Genomic DNA, 14,245 nt, shown 5'->3' with positions numbered 1-14,245 from the left:
CTCTTCTCTAAAAAGTGCTAACGGCACAAAGAGAAAGAGATATTGATATTGCAGCAACTTTTTCTCAGTGGACAACTAGACTATGACACTATATTGACAGCAATTTAAGAATGAGGCCAAGCAAAGTTAAGACCTTGTTAAAGGGTTCGATTGTTAGGCTGAAAATGAACAAAGCACTTTGCTTTAACATACATGCTGAGGGCCTACTGAAATCCCCGGGATTTAAAACCTAGGCTTGTATGCTTTGTTGAACCTTATGTGAGTGGTCCCATTTAAGTGGATAAGGATTGCAGCATGAGTGTTTAACATGCATTACTATCTGGTGAAAAAAAATTCTCCTTTCATACTAGTTGTAACCAGTAACATGCTACTGAAGTCAACAGCATTACTCCAGAAATACAGAAGTGAAAGTAGAGAATAATGCTACCTACAGATCTTTGTTATATGCTAGCATGATATTTGTCAACTTTCAGCTAGAAGCAACCCGAGAAGTTTGCTTTAGCCAAAAAAATTACCTCCCCTCCAAACCCCACCCCCCAAAACCCCCAAAACAAAACTGTGGACTTTGCCAAAATTCTGGATGTCAAGACACTGTCTTGCCAAGATGACAAATAACCCCTATGATTTCAGGACATAGAAATTGAAATAGAAAGATTATTAAAGATACAGTTTATAGGCTAGCCTTGTGGAATAAAGACACTGATTTTCATGATCAGCTCTCAGCAGTTGACATGTAAATTTAACCAAGTGGAAATATACCTTTCTGTCTACCCTTGTTTTCATTGAACTTTTCAGCTGAGGCTGGCAAGTGTATTTAGTTCTGCAATTAGTAAATGGAAGAGAGCAAAGGTCATCTTCAGAGACCAGAGAGCTGTCACAACAGCATTCATGTTACTGAGCAGTAACAGGCAGGTTCCAGCCACTTTACTTGCAGATACCGGAATTTCAACAGCTTCTATTTTAGGGACAAAACATACTGGTGACACAGATCTTAAAGACGAGTAAAAGTCAGAAATAGTTGCCTTACTGAACAGGGATGAAGATTTTTGAACTTGCTGGGATTTTTGGGAACTTTTGAATTTACTGGAAACTTTTAAACTTACTGGGAATTTTAATTAATTTTCAATAAATGGCTCTGCCTTACCTCAGCCTTTCATAAAAGGCTGTACTGATAGGTATGCCTAGGCTTTACTTTTATTGTCCACCTCAGGGGGTCCATAGTATGTAGTATTTAGGGGATAATATACTGCAGAAGACTGGTAAGTACAAGAGGTTCTCATTGGCTGACTACTCAGCACTTGCCTAATGACCTTATTATCTACAATAAAGAATTACCTTTTCCAATTTAATGAGGTTAGCTGTTAATTCATCACAGAGGGCATCAGCATTAATTTGCAGATGGGATCCAAGGCCTCTTTGTGCTGGTTGTCTGCTAAACAAAAATAGCAAGTGCGAGTGAAACAGAGACAAACAAGACGTAAAGTGTACATGGAGAAGAATGAGGGATTTGAACAGGAACATTGCTAGAGCTAAACTTGCTTACAAGAATACAACATGGAAGTAATTTTTGAATAGACGTCAGTCTACTGGTTTAAGTCTACAGAAATGTAGGTGGAAAACCCTTAAGCCATTCCCAGTAGCCATTTCCAGGTCACAGGGTGCAAGTGAAGTTCATGGATTCAAGCAAGGTACAAACATGGGGCTGTTGGAAGTACATTAGGTTCATTTTCCTTTAAGCATCTGAATATTGCTGGTGGGTTGAACATTATCTTCCTTCTCAATCAGAGACAAAGTGGTTTTCATTCAAGTTAAAAACCAGGAGGAATGGCTTCTGAACCTTATCCTATATCAAGTGCTTGGGGATGCCCCGCCCCTTGAATAAATATAAAGGAATTACCTTCCTCCCTTCCACCCCACCTTTTCCTAAGAGCCCAATTCTGTCTTGTCAGATTGATGAGGTTGTCATGAACTGGCCACCCAGAAAAAGTGGGAATTAACAAGTTTAAGGTAACTTGAGCCAAGATTTTTGTACTGGGGTTGGGCCCTTTAAAATACCTTTCAGACAGGCCTACCCAGTTGAGGCACAGGGCTACCTCTCATTTCATTGGTCCTCTTGTTCCTTTGTCTGCTTGTTTTTCAGTTGGTGCTTTTCTAGCCGGCTACTTTATGTCAACATTGCAGCCACATTTACTATAGACAGCAATTTTGCATTGCTGTTTATGACCTTTTGTGCCCAATCAGGAAGAGGGCACAAGAGAATGTATGTAGTTAAGTACAGTTCAGTGCTAAAAAGCCAGATTATTTCTCAGATATTGGTTGGGGCGGGGAAAGGGCAGTATTACTACATAGACAAAAGAGGTTAGGAAGCCAATATTGAGGATGCCATTATATTCTTGCTAGTCCAAGATGCACCTCTCCACACTCTAACTACATTAGTGAGTCATTTCTAGTGTAGGCAAGGCCTAAATTGGTGCATCAAGGATGGGAAAGTCAGATGGATTCAGTCCTAATACTTGGGATCCGTATTTAGCCAAGGTACATAGGCTATGAAACTGCAACAAAAGCTTATGGGAGAATTTCACTAATGAGTACAGCATAGAGCTGAAGAGGCAACCTGACATTGCCCCAAAATTTCTGGTTGAACAGAACTGGGTAGTAGTCCATAATCAGCATATGGCTGCTCTAAATTAATGTGGAGTAACATACTGACAGCTATAGCAGCTCTGAAATCTGGAGGTGCAGAGAAGGAAGAATTCTGCTCCCTCCCTGGTATGCTTTTAAAAAGATTTCTCCAAGAATCTTGACTGGGGATTAGAGTTTATTTGGATAGGGCATAAGCACCCCTTTCTAAAGAGGATGAATAGCAGCTCACACCAAACAAAAAATATTAGAGAACTAGCCTGGAGGTTTTGAAAAGCCTGTTGTGGAGATTAAGGGTATAGGCACAGAAGTAAAATTACTGTGAAATAATGGACAGTGGAAACTTTTATAGTGCACTATCTACCCTACAACAGCTTCCCACATACATATTTTCCCAGGTGGCAAATGACCTCCAGTAAAACCCTGACTCTTGATTCAGTAATTGTCATGTAGTTAAGATTATTTCTTGATTCTTTTAAGTTAATTTATACCTAATGTCTGCAAGAAAAAGAATAAGGAAACTGGACTAATGCAGATTCACAAAATAAATTGCACTTGGTTGCTTATCTGATGCGAGGCCTTTTGAAGAACACAAGACCAACAGAAAAGATAACTGTATTAGTTAAAAAATGATGCATTCTTACTCATTAACACGGGAGTCAAAGGAAGTCATGGAAACAAGTCGTTCCTCCAGGACATTGATTTTGTATCTCATGTAGAATGTAGAAAAGATTAGTATGCAGACACTGCAGAGGAAGAAAGAGAGCTACATTAGTTGGCAGGGGGGTAGCAGGTGAATTTAAGACGATCCCTCCAGCAATTAGGTTCTATATATGGGGAAAAAAAGTTTGTTATAATCCTCCATGTTTATTTTTCCATGTATACAACTGAATTATTGGGGGGGTCATCTAAGATTTAGGTAAATACGGTATTTAAAATTAGTGTGGTATATAATACTTCATGAACTCAACCGATTTCCAATAACTACATCATTAGTTGGGGTGTGGAATCTGTTCAGGATATAGCTGAAAACACTTGTTTTACATTATTACTTGTACACTGTACAAGTGTTAGGTTGAGATTTGCCTTAGAGATTTGGATTCCTGAATATTTCACAAAATTTTCAAAACCTTAGGTTTAGTGTATAGAGCTCTGCTAAATGATATTTTGAATACATGTTCAAGGGTTTCCCCCCCACCCTTTTAAACTGGTTATACTTACTCTAGAGGTTTCCATGGGTCATAGGCCACAAACAGAATTTTTTTGCTTTCTGCTGGCTCTGATAGAGCAGGACAAATGTTACTGTAAAGTGCTATTCACAGTTCCCTACTGGTTTACAGATAAATAAAATAAACTGCTTCTTTTCTTTTGTACTACAAAGATGATTTTTTTTTTTTATCCCTAGTTTTAGATTTATGTGACTTCAGTGAAAAAAAGCTCAGAAATGGGCTCAGAATGTTATAAAAATCTAACTATGAAGAGAAGTTCCTGCTATTTGATGGTCTTGGTAACAACTTGTTCACTTACAGGATTGTATAGAAAATAAGAACATGATTCAGAGATACACATTTCTGGAACTTCATTCTGTGGAAGAATCCAAGGGCTCCAGAATGACCTGTTGCAAGAAGAACAGAAAGTGTTTTCAGAAGCACAGCTGGGCAGTTCTGCACCACGGGTGGCAGTGGCACACAGGGCCCCACTAATGGCTAAGCTGCAGGTGGTAGCTGCTATTTTTGCACCTCCTGTAAGTCAGCACCTGGGCTTGTGTCCTATTTGCCCTTGCTTAGTTACAAGGGCAACACCAGTCTGGACTGAGACAGATAAGTTTACAAATATGTAGCTGAGTATGTGACTTGGGGAAAGGGAGGGGCATAAATTCTCAACTGCCGTGCATGACTTTATGTAGAAATAGCCAAATCAGCACCAGGTTCCTTACCATGTCCAGGAACTTTCCTGGCTTTTTCTTCTGCCACATGTTTATTGTGCATCTGTGTCTCAACGATATGATAGTCTGTCAAAATCAAGATTGTTATTTATTTAAAACTTAAACCCCTCCCACAGAAGACGATGACTTTTCAGCAGCTCACATTAAACATTCTTGTCCACAGCTTCCTGCTCGACCCACCTCTTGCTAATCCAATGTAATCCCATTCTGTTAAGTCTTACTGCATACCCTAACTATGGTATGAAAGGATGCCCAATGATATATTAAGAAATTAGCTGTCATTTACAGTTCCTTTCTTCATGGTCTTCTCTCCAGGGATTTAGGGAAAAAAAGGGGAATATGTGATTTTCTCCCCCGCCCCGTGCACCTGGCACTTTGAATGGAGAGAAGCTCATTGTATTCTGCAATAATGAGGAATAAAAGATCTATCATCTTGTGCAACTAGGGAGAAGGTATGAGAATTAAAACAAAAAATAAAACCCCCACTCCTTACTGGGTATGAGAGAAGGTGAGGATTAATTAATTTGGCTAGACTATGGAAGTATAGAAGTTTGTATTATGAGTGGTATTAGCACAAGTGTTGCTGTCTAACACTAAAATGATCATATCTACTTGCTAAAATCTGGAAGGGAGGGGAAAGAGTTCAAACTCCTAAGAAAGACTACTCCCAAATTTAAAACTAAAACCTCGTTAGGTGGTCCTAAGTAAAGAGAACGTATACTTTCTCTTCTAATAAGACAGATAATACTTTACAATTAATAATATAACATCTTATTAATACTATGTCTTTTAATCATTTCATACTTTTATAATATTATTAATACCAGACAACTGGCACATTCGTCCATATATTGCTGTAGGCCTGATAGAACAGTAAAGCAGAATTTTGCCTTATTTCTATAAATTGCAAGCATTTACAAGTGTATTCCAATTTTAATTCATGCATCCAGCATATTTCAGATGCTAGGAGAAAAATCTAATAACGGCTTTATTAACATTATAGAGATTTATACAAACATAGGTCTCTCTGGCGGCCAACTTTGGACACATTGTTCAAATGACTGAAAATATGCAAAATAATTTACAGTGAGAAAGCTGGCTTGCCAGCCTCCTTTCATGAATTAGTGGAAAAACCTGAAGCATCTAATACTTTCCAAGACCTCAAGGAAATATGTAAAGGTTGTTAAGTGAGGGATGAAGCATTTCTTTACCTAATGTAGTATATGGGAGGAGGGGAGCAAGCCACACAAAAAACACCAAAAACAGCAGTCTGGTGTTCACCAGTCCTGACCCAGAGGAGGAAATTACATGAATACTTGAAATACAACTGCTACCTATCCCCCCCGCTTCTGCTCCCTTGCCCTCTATTTGCCCCTCTCCCAGCCCCACAGTCTTTGTGGCCCCTATTAGTCCTTTGCTGCTTACCCTTGCTCTGGCCCCAGTCTGGGGCAGAGAGTATGTGTTTGCTCTGGCCCCAGCACAGCAGCAACATCAGCTCAGACTAGGCCCTGGAGCTGGAGCTGTCATGGGCCTGGAGCAAACATGCTCCATGCCTTAGACTACAGTGGGGCTGGAACAAGGGAAAGCAGCAAGCTGGAGGGTAGCGGGGGCACATAGGGGAGAAATGGGACCCAAGTCAGTGGGTTGGAGTAAGGGGCAGGGGGGTAGCAGGTGAATTTAAGACGATCCCCCCAGCAATTAGGTTCTATATATGGGGAAAAAAAGTTTGTTATAATCCTCCATGTTTATTTTTCCATGTATACAACTGAATTATTGGGGGGGTCATCTAAGATTTAGGTAAATACGGTATTTAAAATTAGTGTGGTATATAATACTTCATGAACTCAACCGATTTCCAATAACTACATGCCTAAGGAATCAGCACAGTTATTCTGTATGTTTTATAAGCAAAAAGAAAAATCATCTCTGCAAAGGTTTGAACATCGGCATGTTGTTTTTTACATGAGAAGTTCCATTTGAATCAATGCAGCTACTAACGAGTAAAGTGAAATGCATACAGTTTACTTTGCCCAGCAGACATGAGGGATGAGCATGACGCTGTGATTGTAGAGGTCTATATTTGAGTGTCTATAGCTCAAGACCACAGGGAAGAGTAGGTGAATGGTATTATCTTTGTAGTGTTGAGACCACTACTGTTTAGGATGGCTATATAGGCTCCATTAAAGTATTATTACTTTACTCCATTAAAGTGTTCCACTACCTTTAATGAGTTTATTATAACCTTCCTGTGAGAGAAGGAAGTGTAATTGCTAAAAGATCAGAAAGGGTTCTATAAAATACTGCAAGAAGTGTTTCACATGCGGAGTGAAACATGAATTACAAGGGGGAGAATAAGTGGGCTTGACCAATCTAGCATACTTAAAAAGGTAGCTTGATCAAAGTCTGAATAACAATAGAGAGAAGACTTTAATCTAGGAGAAAACGGCATAACAGGATCAAATAACCTATTTAAGTCATATATTTGGTTTCCAGCTTTCAGTCTCTCTCAACCATGTACTTTGGGAGCAGGTGACATAGACCTACTGCTCTATTTTCTTACATGTTTTGAACACCAATACGTATATGCAACATAGCATCACTGACATCTGATTTAGCACTATTAAAGTATATACATGCATTTGCTGCAGTACCAGTTTACTCAAAAGTAAATGGTGCCAGGCAAGCATCTACATGTGCAGAGAAATGGGTGCAGATTTGCCATCAATCTGCTCCAGGCTCTCGCTGCAGCTGCAAGCAGCCCTCTTCAAAAGGTAGCCCTGCTTGCTGCTCTCTGGCCAACCACTTCCCTGGCCAGGAGCAGTGTGGCCAGTACAGGGATAGCACGCAACAGCTCTCTCCTTGCTGCCTTTGCCTCCCCATGCTATGGCTGCCCTAGTCCCTGCCCCTGCCAGTGACGATCAGCACCCTGGCCTCCTGCTGGCCTGCCATGCTGATGGCCACCTCCACCTTGTTGCGAGTAGGTCTTGCTTTACCAATCTCATTTTCTTTTATGACCAGGTGACCTATCACCTGGACAAAGGAGAAGAGATTGATGTCATATCTTGACTTCAAAAAAGCCTTCAGTCTGATATCCCATGATCACCTCTTGGCGAAACTGGCTAATTGTGGCCTTGGGTCCATCACGATGCACTGGCTGGGAAATTGGCTCTGTGGTTGGACCCAGAGGGTGGTAACTGATGGAAGTCAAATGTCATGGTGCGCTGTGACCAGTGGGGTCCTCCAAGGCTCTGTCCTTGGACCCGTACTGTTCAACATCTTCGTTGATGATGTGGACATTGGAGTCAGAAGTGGACTGGCCAAGTTTGCTGATGACACCAAATTTTGGGGCAAAGTATCCACACCTGAAGACAGGAGGGCGATCCAGGATGATCTGGACAGGCTCAGCAAATGGGCGGATGAGAACCTGATGGTGTTTAACACTGAAAAATGCAAGGTTCTCCACCTTGGGAGAAAAAACCTGCAGCATCCTTATAGGTTCAGCAGTGCTACACTGGCTAGCACTACGGAAGAAAGAGACTTGAGAGTCATCACTGACCACAAGATGAACATGAGCCTTCAATGCGATGCTGCGGCTAGTAAAGCGACCAAAATGTTGGCTTGCATCCATAGATGCTTCTCGAGCAAATCCCGGGACATCATTTTTCCTTTGTACTTGGTCATTTTTCATTTTTCCTTGGTGAGGCCACAGCTGGAGTACTGCGTTCAGTTTTGGGCCCCACAATTCAAAAAAGGCTGTGGAGAAGCTTGAGAGAGTCCAGAGAAGAGCCACATACATGATCAGAGGTCAGGAAAACAGACCTTACAATGACAGGCTGAGAGCCATGGGGCTGGGGCTAGTGTGACTGGTGGCTCCAGTTGGACAGTGTGCAGCTCCAGGTGGCGTCTTTGGATGGCAGGACACAGCGGGTGAGTGCCTGGCTGGGGCCCTCCTCTGGGGAGGAGCTGCTCGTGGCTGGCAGTGTTATGGGCAGCTGTGTCTTGTGGCTGTCCCTAGGGCTGAGGAATTGGCGCAGCAGGTCCAGGCTCCCCAAGCTGCTGGTGGACATTGCAGCCAGGGAGCTTGGTGGGATAGGCTGCTGGACATCTGGGGGGCCCTCCCCTGGTGATGCATCACTGTGGGTGCTAGGCCAGGGTAGGGGCTCAGGCAGGCTGCCTGTGCTGCTGTAGACAGCACAGTCCTGGGGCATGGGGATGTCTTTTAGTTGCTGCATAAAGGGTATGGACTTGTAGGCACTCCCTGACAGACAACTATGGTTGGTGATGGCAATCTACTGTGTCCACAAGGCCTCGATCTATATGCAGCACTGCCATGCTGACTGGTTATGCCTGTGCTCCTGCATCCGGCCTGATATCCCATCAGACATGGACATTGGAGCACCCGACCTGCTTAGACCGGTGCTGTACCTCTGCCTTGCCCCACAGTGCCATCAGGTTGCCAGTTTCCTCCTGTGAGCAGCTGGGGCCCTGGGTGGCAGACATGGGCATGCATATAGGCAGCAGCAATGATGAGACCAACATGGGTCTTGCGCTGGTTCTCTGGGCCTCTGCGCAGCTGTCCCTGTGCTGCCATCTGCCTGCAGCACCCAGTGTAGGGGCCCAGCCTGGTGGGCCTGGTTGGAAACTGCAGCAGCCTGGAGGCCTGGATGATGTGGGCCTTGCAGCTGCATGGCACTGCAGTGCCAGGCAGCAGCGCTGCGCTGCAGGCAGATGGGGCCAAGTGGCCTGTGGCCTGCCCAAGGGGACACAGGGGCCTCGAGTAGCCTCAAGCTCCCTGCTGGTGTGCCCCAGGGTTCAAAATGCCTGCAGGCTTTTAAAGGCTTAAAAGGCAGAGACTGCTATAGAGGAAGCCCAGCCCTGGGGCAGGAGAGGCTCTAGCTCAAACCCTTGGGGCTAGCCTCAGGCCGGCCCCCTAGTGGCAGGGCTAACCTGGGAGCAAATTTGCTCCCAGGTCGAGTCTACACTTGAGTTACTGTGCAGTAACTAACTGCACTTAAATTTGATACCTGGAAATGTAAGTATCAAATTTACTTAAGAGTAGGGTTTTTTACTGCACAGTAAGCATGTGTACATGCAGATGTGCATGCTTCCTGCACAGTAAACTATGCTACAGCACAGTTAAGCATCTCATGTAGATGCACCCAGAGTGGTTCAAAACCTCAGCCATATCTGCTTGAGTTTACGGGAAACCTAAAGCTGACCCTTGTGGCCTGGCCTCCAGCAGCAGAACTGCCCTGTTTATACGGGCAGCCCCAGCTCCCAAAATGGCCGTCCTCATCAGGCACCTGGCGGCTGCCAGCTCCAGGCCCTTAAAGTGGCAGGCACACAAGTGTCCTGCCACAAGAACCACAATGCAGTCAGAGACCTAGATTGAAATGAAAACTGAGAGACCTGAGAGAATAATCAAGACTTCTTCCTGCCTCCTCCCAAACACTCATACTTTCATATTATAACAATCATACTTCAGGCTTTGCAATTATGCTAACCTTGGAAGTGTTCCAATTCAGGGGTCTGAGAACCACTACTGCTAGACTCTTCCAACTCTCGTCTCCGATGACGTACTATGCCATCCAAATCTGAGTAGTCTTCATTGAAATCCTGAAGGAAAAAGGGTCATCAGGAGAGCCAGAAAAGGCCCAAGAAATTATATAGATTATTCCCCATCTCTTCTCCCACCTCCCCGCTCCAAACTGTACCTAGTGTAGCAGACTCTGAAATAACAACTCCTTATATCATGAAGTATGACTATAAAGCTTAAGTTCTGGGTGAAGTTTATATGTCAAGCAGTAAATATCAACTCTGTTTTCACCAGTCAGCTGAACTAATATATAGGGGATGGACTGTAAGCAAAGCTTGGAGAAGCCTGCTGGGCTGTCATCTCTGACAACTGCAGCACGTTGCTTCCTCTGCAAGTTAGCACAGAATATTATGAAAGACTGGGTGTTGGATCTTTCTTCATTGCTAGATGTTTCTATTTCCATGCATAACATGAATGGACTGTATACTCAGAACAAGTGCAGACACTGCATGTATTCATGCCTTGCTCTGTACATCCAGCTAATACCCAGGAAGCTATTGCTAGTTGCTATTGGGGTTTAAGAAAACCCCACAAAAACTTGATGTGGGGAGTTTTCCTTCCATGTGGGACATTGTACAAAAGTTTGTATCTTTTGGACTTACACTGAATGAAAACTTATCAGGAAAAAAAAAAAATCAGCTTTCTTACCAAAGGCAGAGTAGTAGGATGATCAGCCCTGAAGCTGTTTTCAGCAGAAGATGGATTAGGACTGTTGCCAACACTTGTGCCCTGACAGCCATTTCAAAAAATAAAAGCGAAAGATAAGATCCAGTTATCTACTTACTAAATCCTTAACAAAGCAGTTGTAATGAACACAACTGAGCAACATAGCTTTGCTCTGTTAATACTAACCTCTAGATGCCTACAGACAGATTTTAATAATTTGTAGGTCCTGTCTCTTGAGAGTAAGGAGACAAATATGTACTGAAAAACAAAATCATTCACAAAGTTGGTTTATTTTTTAAGGAAACATTTTATAGAGAAAGGTGAAACTTGTGTGCTTAAGTGGGGTGTATCTGTTGGTTTAGTGACTCCCGTGAATTGGTAAACAAAGGCCCACAAATGGTGAGGTAAAGGACTCACTTTAAAAGAGCATAAAGGATCAGGGACAAGACAACATACAATCTGCCAATCCTGAAGCTCATACCTGGGCAAAACTAGGGTGGTTTGCCAAGCCTTAGATGAGACTTTGAAAGAAGACAGGGAATATGCTTCAGTAAGATGAGATTACTCTCCCTCTGCATCGTTATATTTAAAAAACAGCCCCCTTTCATTGCAGATGTTGTTTGAGATACTCAAGTTTTGTTTTTTTTAAAATTATAAACACCATTTTAAAAAAATGGATGAATACTAGTGTGGGCTGCTTATCAAACGCAACTCAGCTGAAATAGATGGTAGCCTCCTATCCAACTGGTAACAAAGGAGAACCACAGATGTTGCAGACCTGGCTACTAATCCAGGTTGTGACAGTTTGCCTCCCCAGCTGTTCAACTGCCTCCCAGATTGCTCTGAAATAAATCTCAGCAATAAGCAGGGAATGAATCCTTAGAAAGGTGCTGGTACCCTGATGCTCTTTAATCCCTTCTCCCTCTTCTGCTAACTACAGAGCTCCAACCTGAAGGAGATCCCAGGGAAGAAGAGAAAGAAGGTGGCAATGAAAGTTGTTCTGTTCTTCTACCCACACAGGGGGTAAAGGTGCAGTTCTCTTTAGAGGGTCCAGAAGCCAAATCCTGCAGAGTTTGATTTTGCATGGCTGTGATGATCGCTCACATTGAGGGGAGACCTGGTTACATGTTATATATGAACACCGGATCTTCCCGAGTCTACCCTAATGGACACTGGCTATAAACAGAAGAAGAAATTGAGGAGGAAGATAACTATGCTGCACAAACTTACCCGCTCAGTGACAGTAGCTATGATCAACGCATTTGGCACCAGAAGGGCAGTTTTGGTTTTCTTTATCAACGTTACTGAGACCACAGGTATACTAATCTGAAAGGAGATCATTATATTAAGAGCACTGAACAATGTAATACTTCAATAGTATTTGTGGTCATTTACAAATAGTCAGTTGTATAAAAATTATTTTATTAACAGGAAAAAAAATCAAAAATGCTGAAATGTTATCTGTTCTCATTATCTTCCAGGTCCCTCTTTTGATCATTTCAGAGGATGTGTGTTGATGTGGGGAAACCCTGATTTTTAGATCTTTTTTTGCTTTTTCATTAGCTGGTTTATCAATTAGCTAAAAAAATTTCTTCCCTCCTTTGGAAAGTAGTTTTAAGACATAGTCTGAATTAGTTCCATTTTTGCAAAACAGCCATTCAGCAAGTAATGCCGCATAAGTGAGGTTCCACTCCAAAACTTCCTTATTTATGAAATAAATGCTCCAAAACTACAGAGATGCAGGTCAAAAGAATGAGCACACTGAAATTATTGTGTCCCACCATTTGTAAAGAAACTAGCTTACAGGAAACAGCTCAGTAAACAGTTCAGTTCTTTGATCATTATTAAAAGGATCATACAACATACCCATGCTTAATATACTTTAAGATAATCCTCATGGATATCATCTACCTTTTCATTACGCACCTGCCAAATCTATCACAAGTCAGTATGACCTCATTTTTTTCCTCCCTACTTTATTGTTAGATGTAATTTCATTAGTGATCAGCTTGTTGAATTTTAGGGTATTTTGATCCAGGAGTTTTGTATGGGCCCCATTTTAAAAACCTATATTATTCTGTGTTATTTGGGGTGGGGGGAGAGGGGCAGGGCAGTGAGTAGGAAGACAGGCATATATGATTGTTTAGGGTATATAGCCATCCTGTTAGAATGATAAGAGATGGGTCAGTAAGTGACCTTTCATAGAACAAATGAAACCAGATACTACTGCAGGGTAATATACCATTTCAGGACACTGCTGCTTTGCATAGTGGGTCTTATTAAAGACATAAAATAAGCAAAAGCTAACGAGGGGTATGAAGCCTTTATCTAAATATTTCATTCTACCTTCGTATTCTCTTCCAGGTTAACCCTCCAATTTCACCAATATTTTGTTTAGGATGGACATAATATTTTGTCAAATGCTCAGTTTAGCAATGGGTATGTGGTACCTCTGTCTGTAAACTGAAGAGGTCAAGCCTTTTCGGCTGAGCTGAGGTTCTGGCCATGTTAGAACGGGTTAACAGCTAAAACTGAAAACTTTGAGGCAGGTAAAGTTGATTAGTTTGACAGCAGTAGGTACCATCATCCTGGCTGAGAATCACTGGTCCAGAACAAAGTCATGCAGAGAAGTAGAATAAAGTGGGAAACTGTAGCGTGCCATAATATTCTGCGATATGAAGCAAACACAAATAAGGATTGCAAGGATCCACATGGAACAGTGCTTCAAACTGATCTGCTAAGCGTTTAGAGGCTTATCTAGCACTGTAATAAAATCTCTTCTACTTATAAACACAAATAAGGCTTCTCCATTCACCACAATCCAACCCTGATTACATGCACTTCAACAGAACTCACTCAGGGCCCATCTACATGTTACACTTAAGATGTGATTAACCAGTTAATCACATCTTAAATCATCACCCAGCCACACATTCAAACAATTAATGGAGTGATAAAAGGAATAAACCACAAAGTTATTCCACAAAATAAGCGTAATAACTTTGCAGCTCCTTACTATCACACCATGAATGTGTAGCCAGGGGCCCCTTCAGCTGATCAAACACCCAGCCAGAGGGCCTCTATGTGCACCCCAGAGCCTGGGAGCTCAGAGCTGATGCTGGGAGACCATAGGTGGTGCAATCTCCCAGCTGTGGGGACACCTGGAGCACCCCTGTGACTGGAAGACTGCATCAGCATCAGCTAATTTGCAAGCTTCTTGCCATACATGTGTTGCAGTGCCAGGAAACTCAACCAGTGCTGTAGCAGCTAAGTTTGGTGCCCCGAGCAAAGCCTGCAGCAGCAGCCTGCCCTCGCCCCATGCACAGATCCAGGGGGCACACCTCCCCACCCCCATGCTTGCCTGGGTGTGCATGCAGTGGCAGGGGCCGCCCTTCCCC

General features: G+C 42.7%; 1 protein-coding gene across 2 annotated transcripts in view; it reads right to left on the bottom strand.

Annotated features, from left to right (window-relative positions):
• Positions 1 to 14,245, bottom strand: part of GRAMD2B (GRAM domain containing 2B) — a 55,147-nt gene that overhangs the window by 2,489 nt on the left and 38,413 nt on the right. The window contains exons 6-13 of one of the 2 annotated variants that reach the window (XM_090038474.1): positions 12,078 to 12,173; positions 11,034 to 11,105; positions 10,830 to 10,910; positions 10,090 to 10,201; positions 4,577 to 4,651; positions 4,168 to 4,255; positions 3,285 to 3,386; positions 1,336 to 1,429 (exon numbers count right to left, since the gene is read on the bottom strand). In XM_090038474.1, the coding sequence (XP_089894600.1) occupies positions 1,336 to 1,429; positions 3,285 to 3,386; positions 4,168 to 4,255; positions 4,577 to 4,651; positions 10,090 to 10,201; positions 10,830 to 10,910; positions 11,034 to 11,105; positions 12,078 to 12,173 (720 nt within the window). Of the gene's footprint in view, positions 1 to 1,335; positions 1,433 to 3,284; positions 3,387 to 4,167; positions 4,256 to 4,576; positions 4,652 to 10,089; positions 10,202 to 10,829; positions 10,911 to 11,033; positions 11,106 to 12,077; positions 12,174 to 14,245 lie in introns of both variants that reach the window. The other variant, XM_090038473.1, reaches the window with a different exon arrangement.

This window comes from Crocodylus siamensis, chromosome 3, assembly GCF_052110815.1.
Source record: "Crocodylus siamensis isolate JL-2025a chromosome 3, ASM5211081v1, whole genome shotgun sequence".
Taxonomy (NCBI): Eukaryota; Metazoa; Chordata; order Crocodylia; family Crocodylidae; genus Crocodylus; species Crocodylus siamensis.
This window is presented reverse-complemented; position numbering and strand designations above follow the sequence as displayed.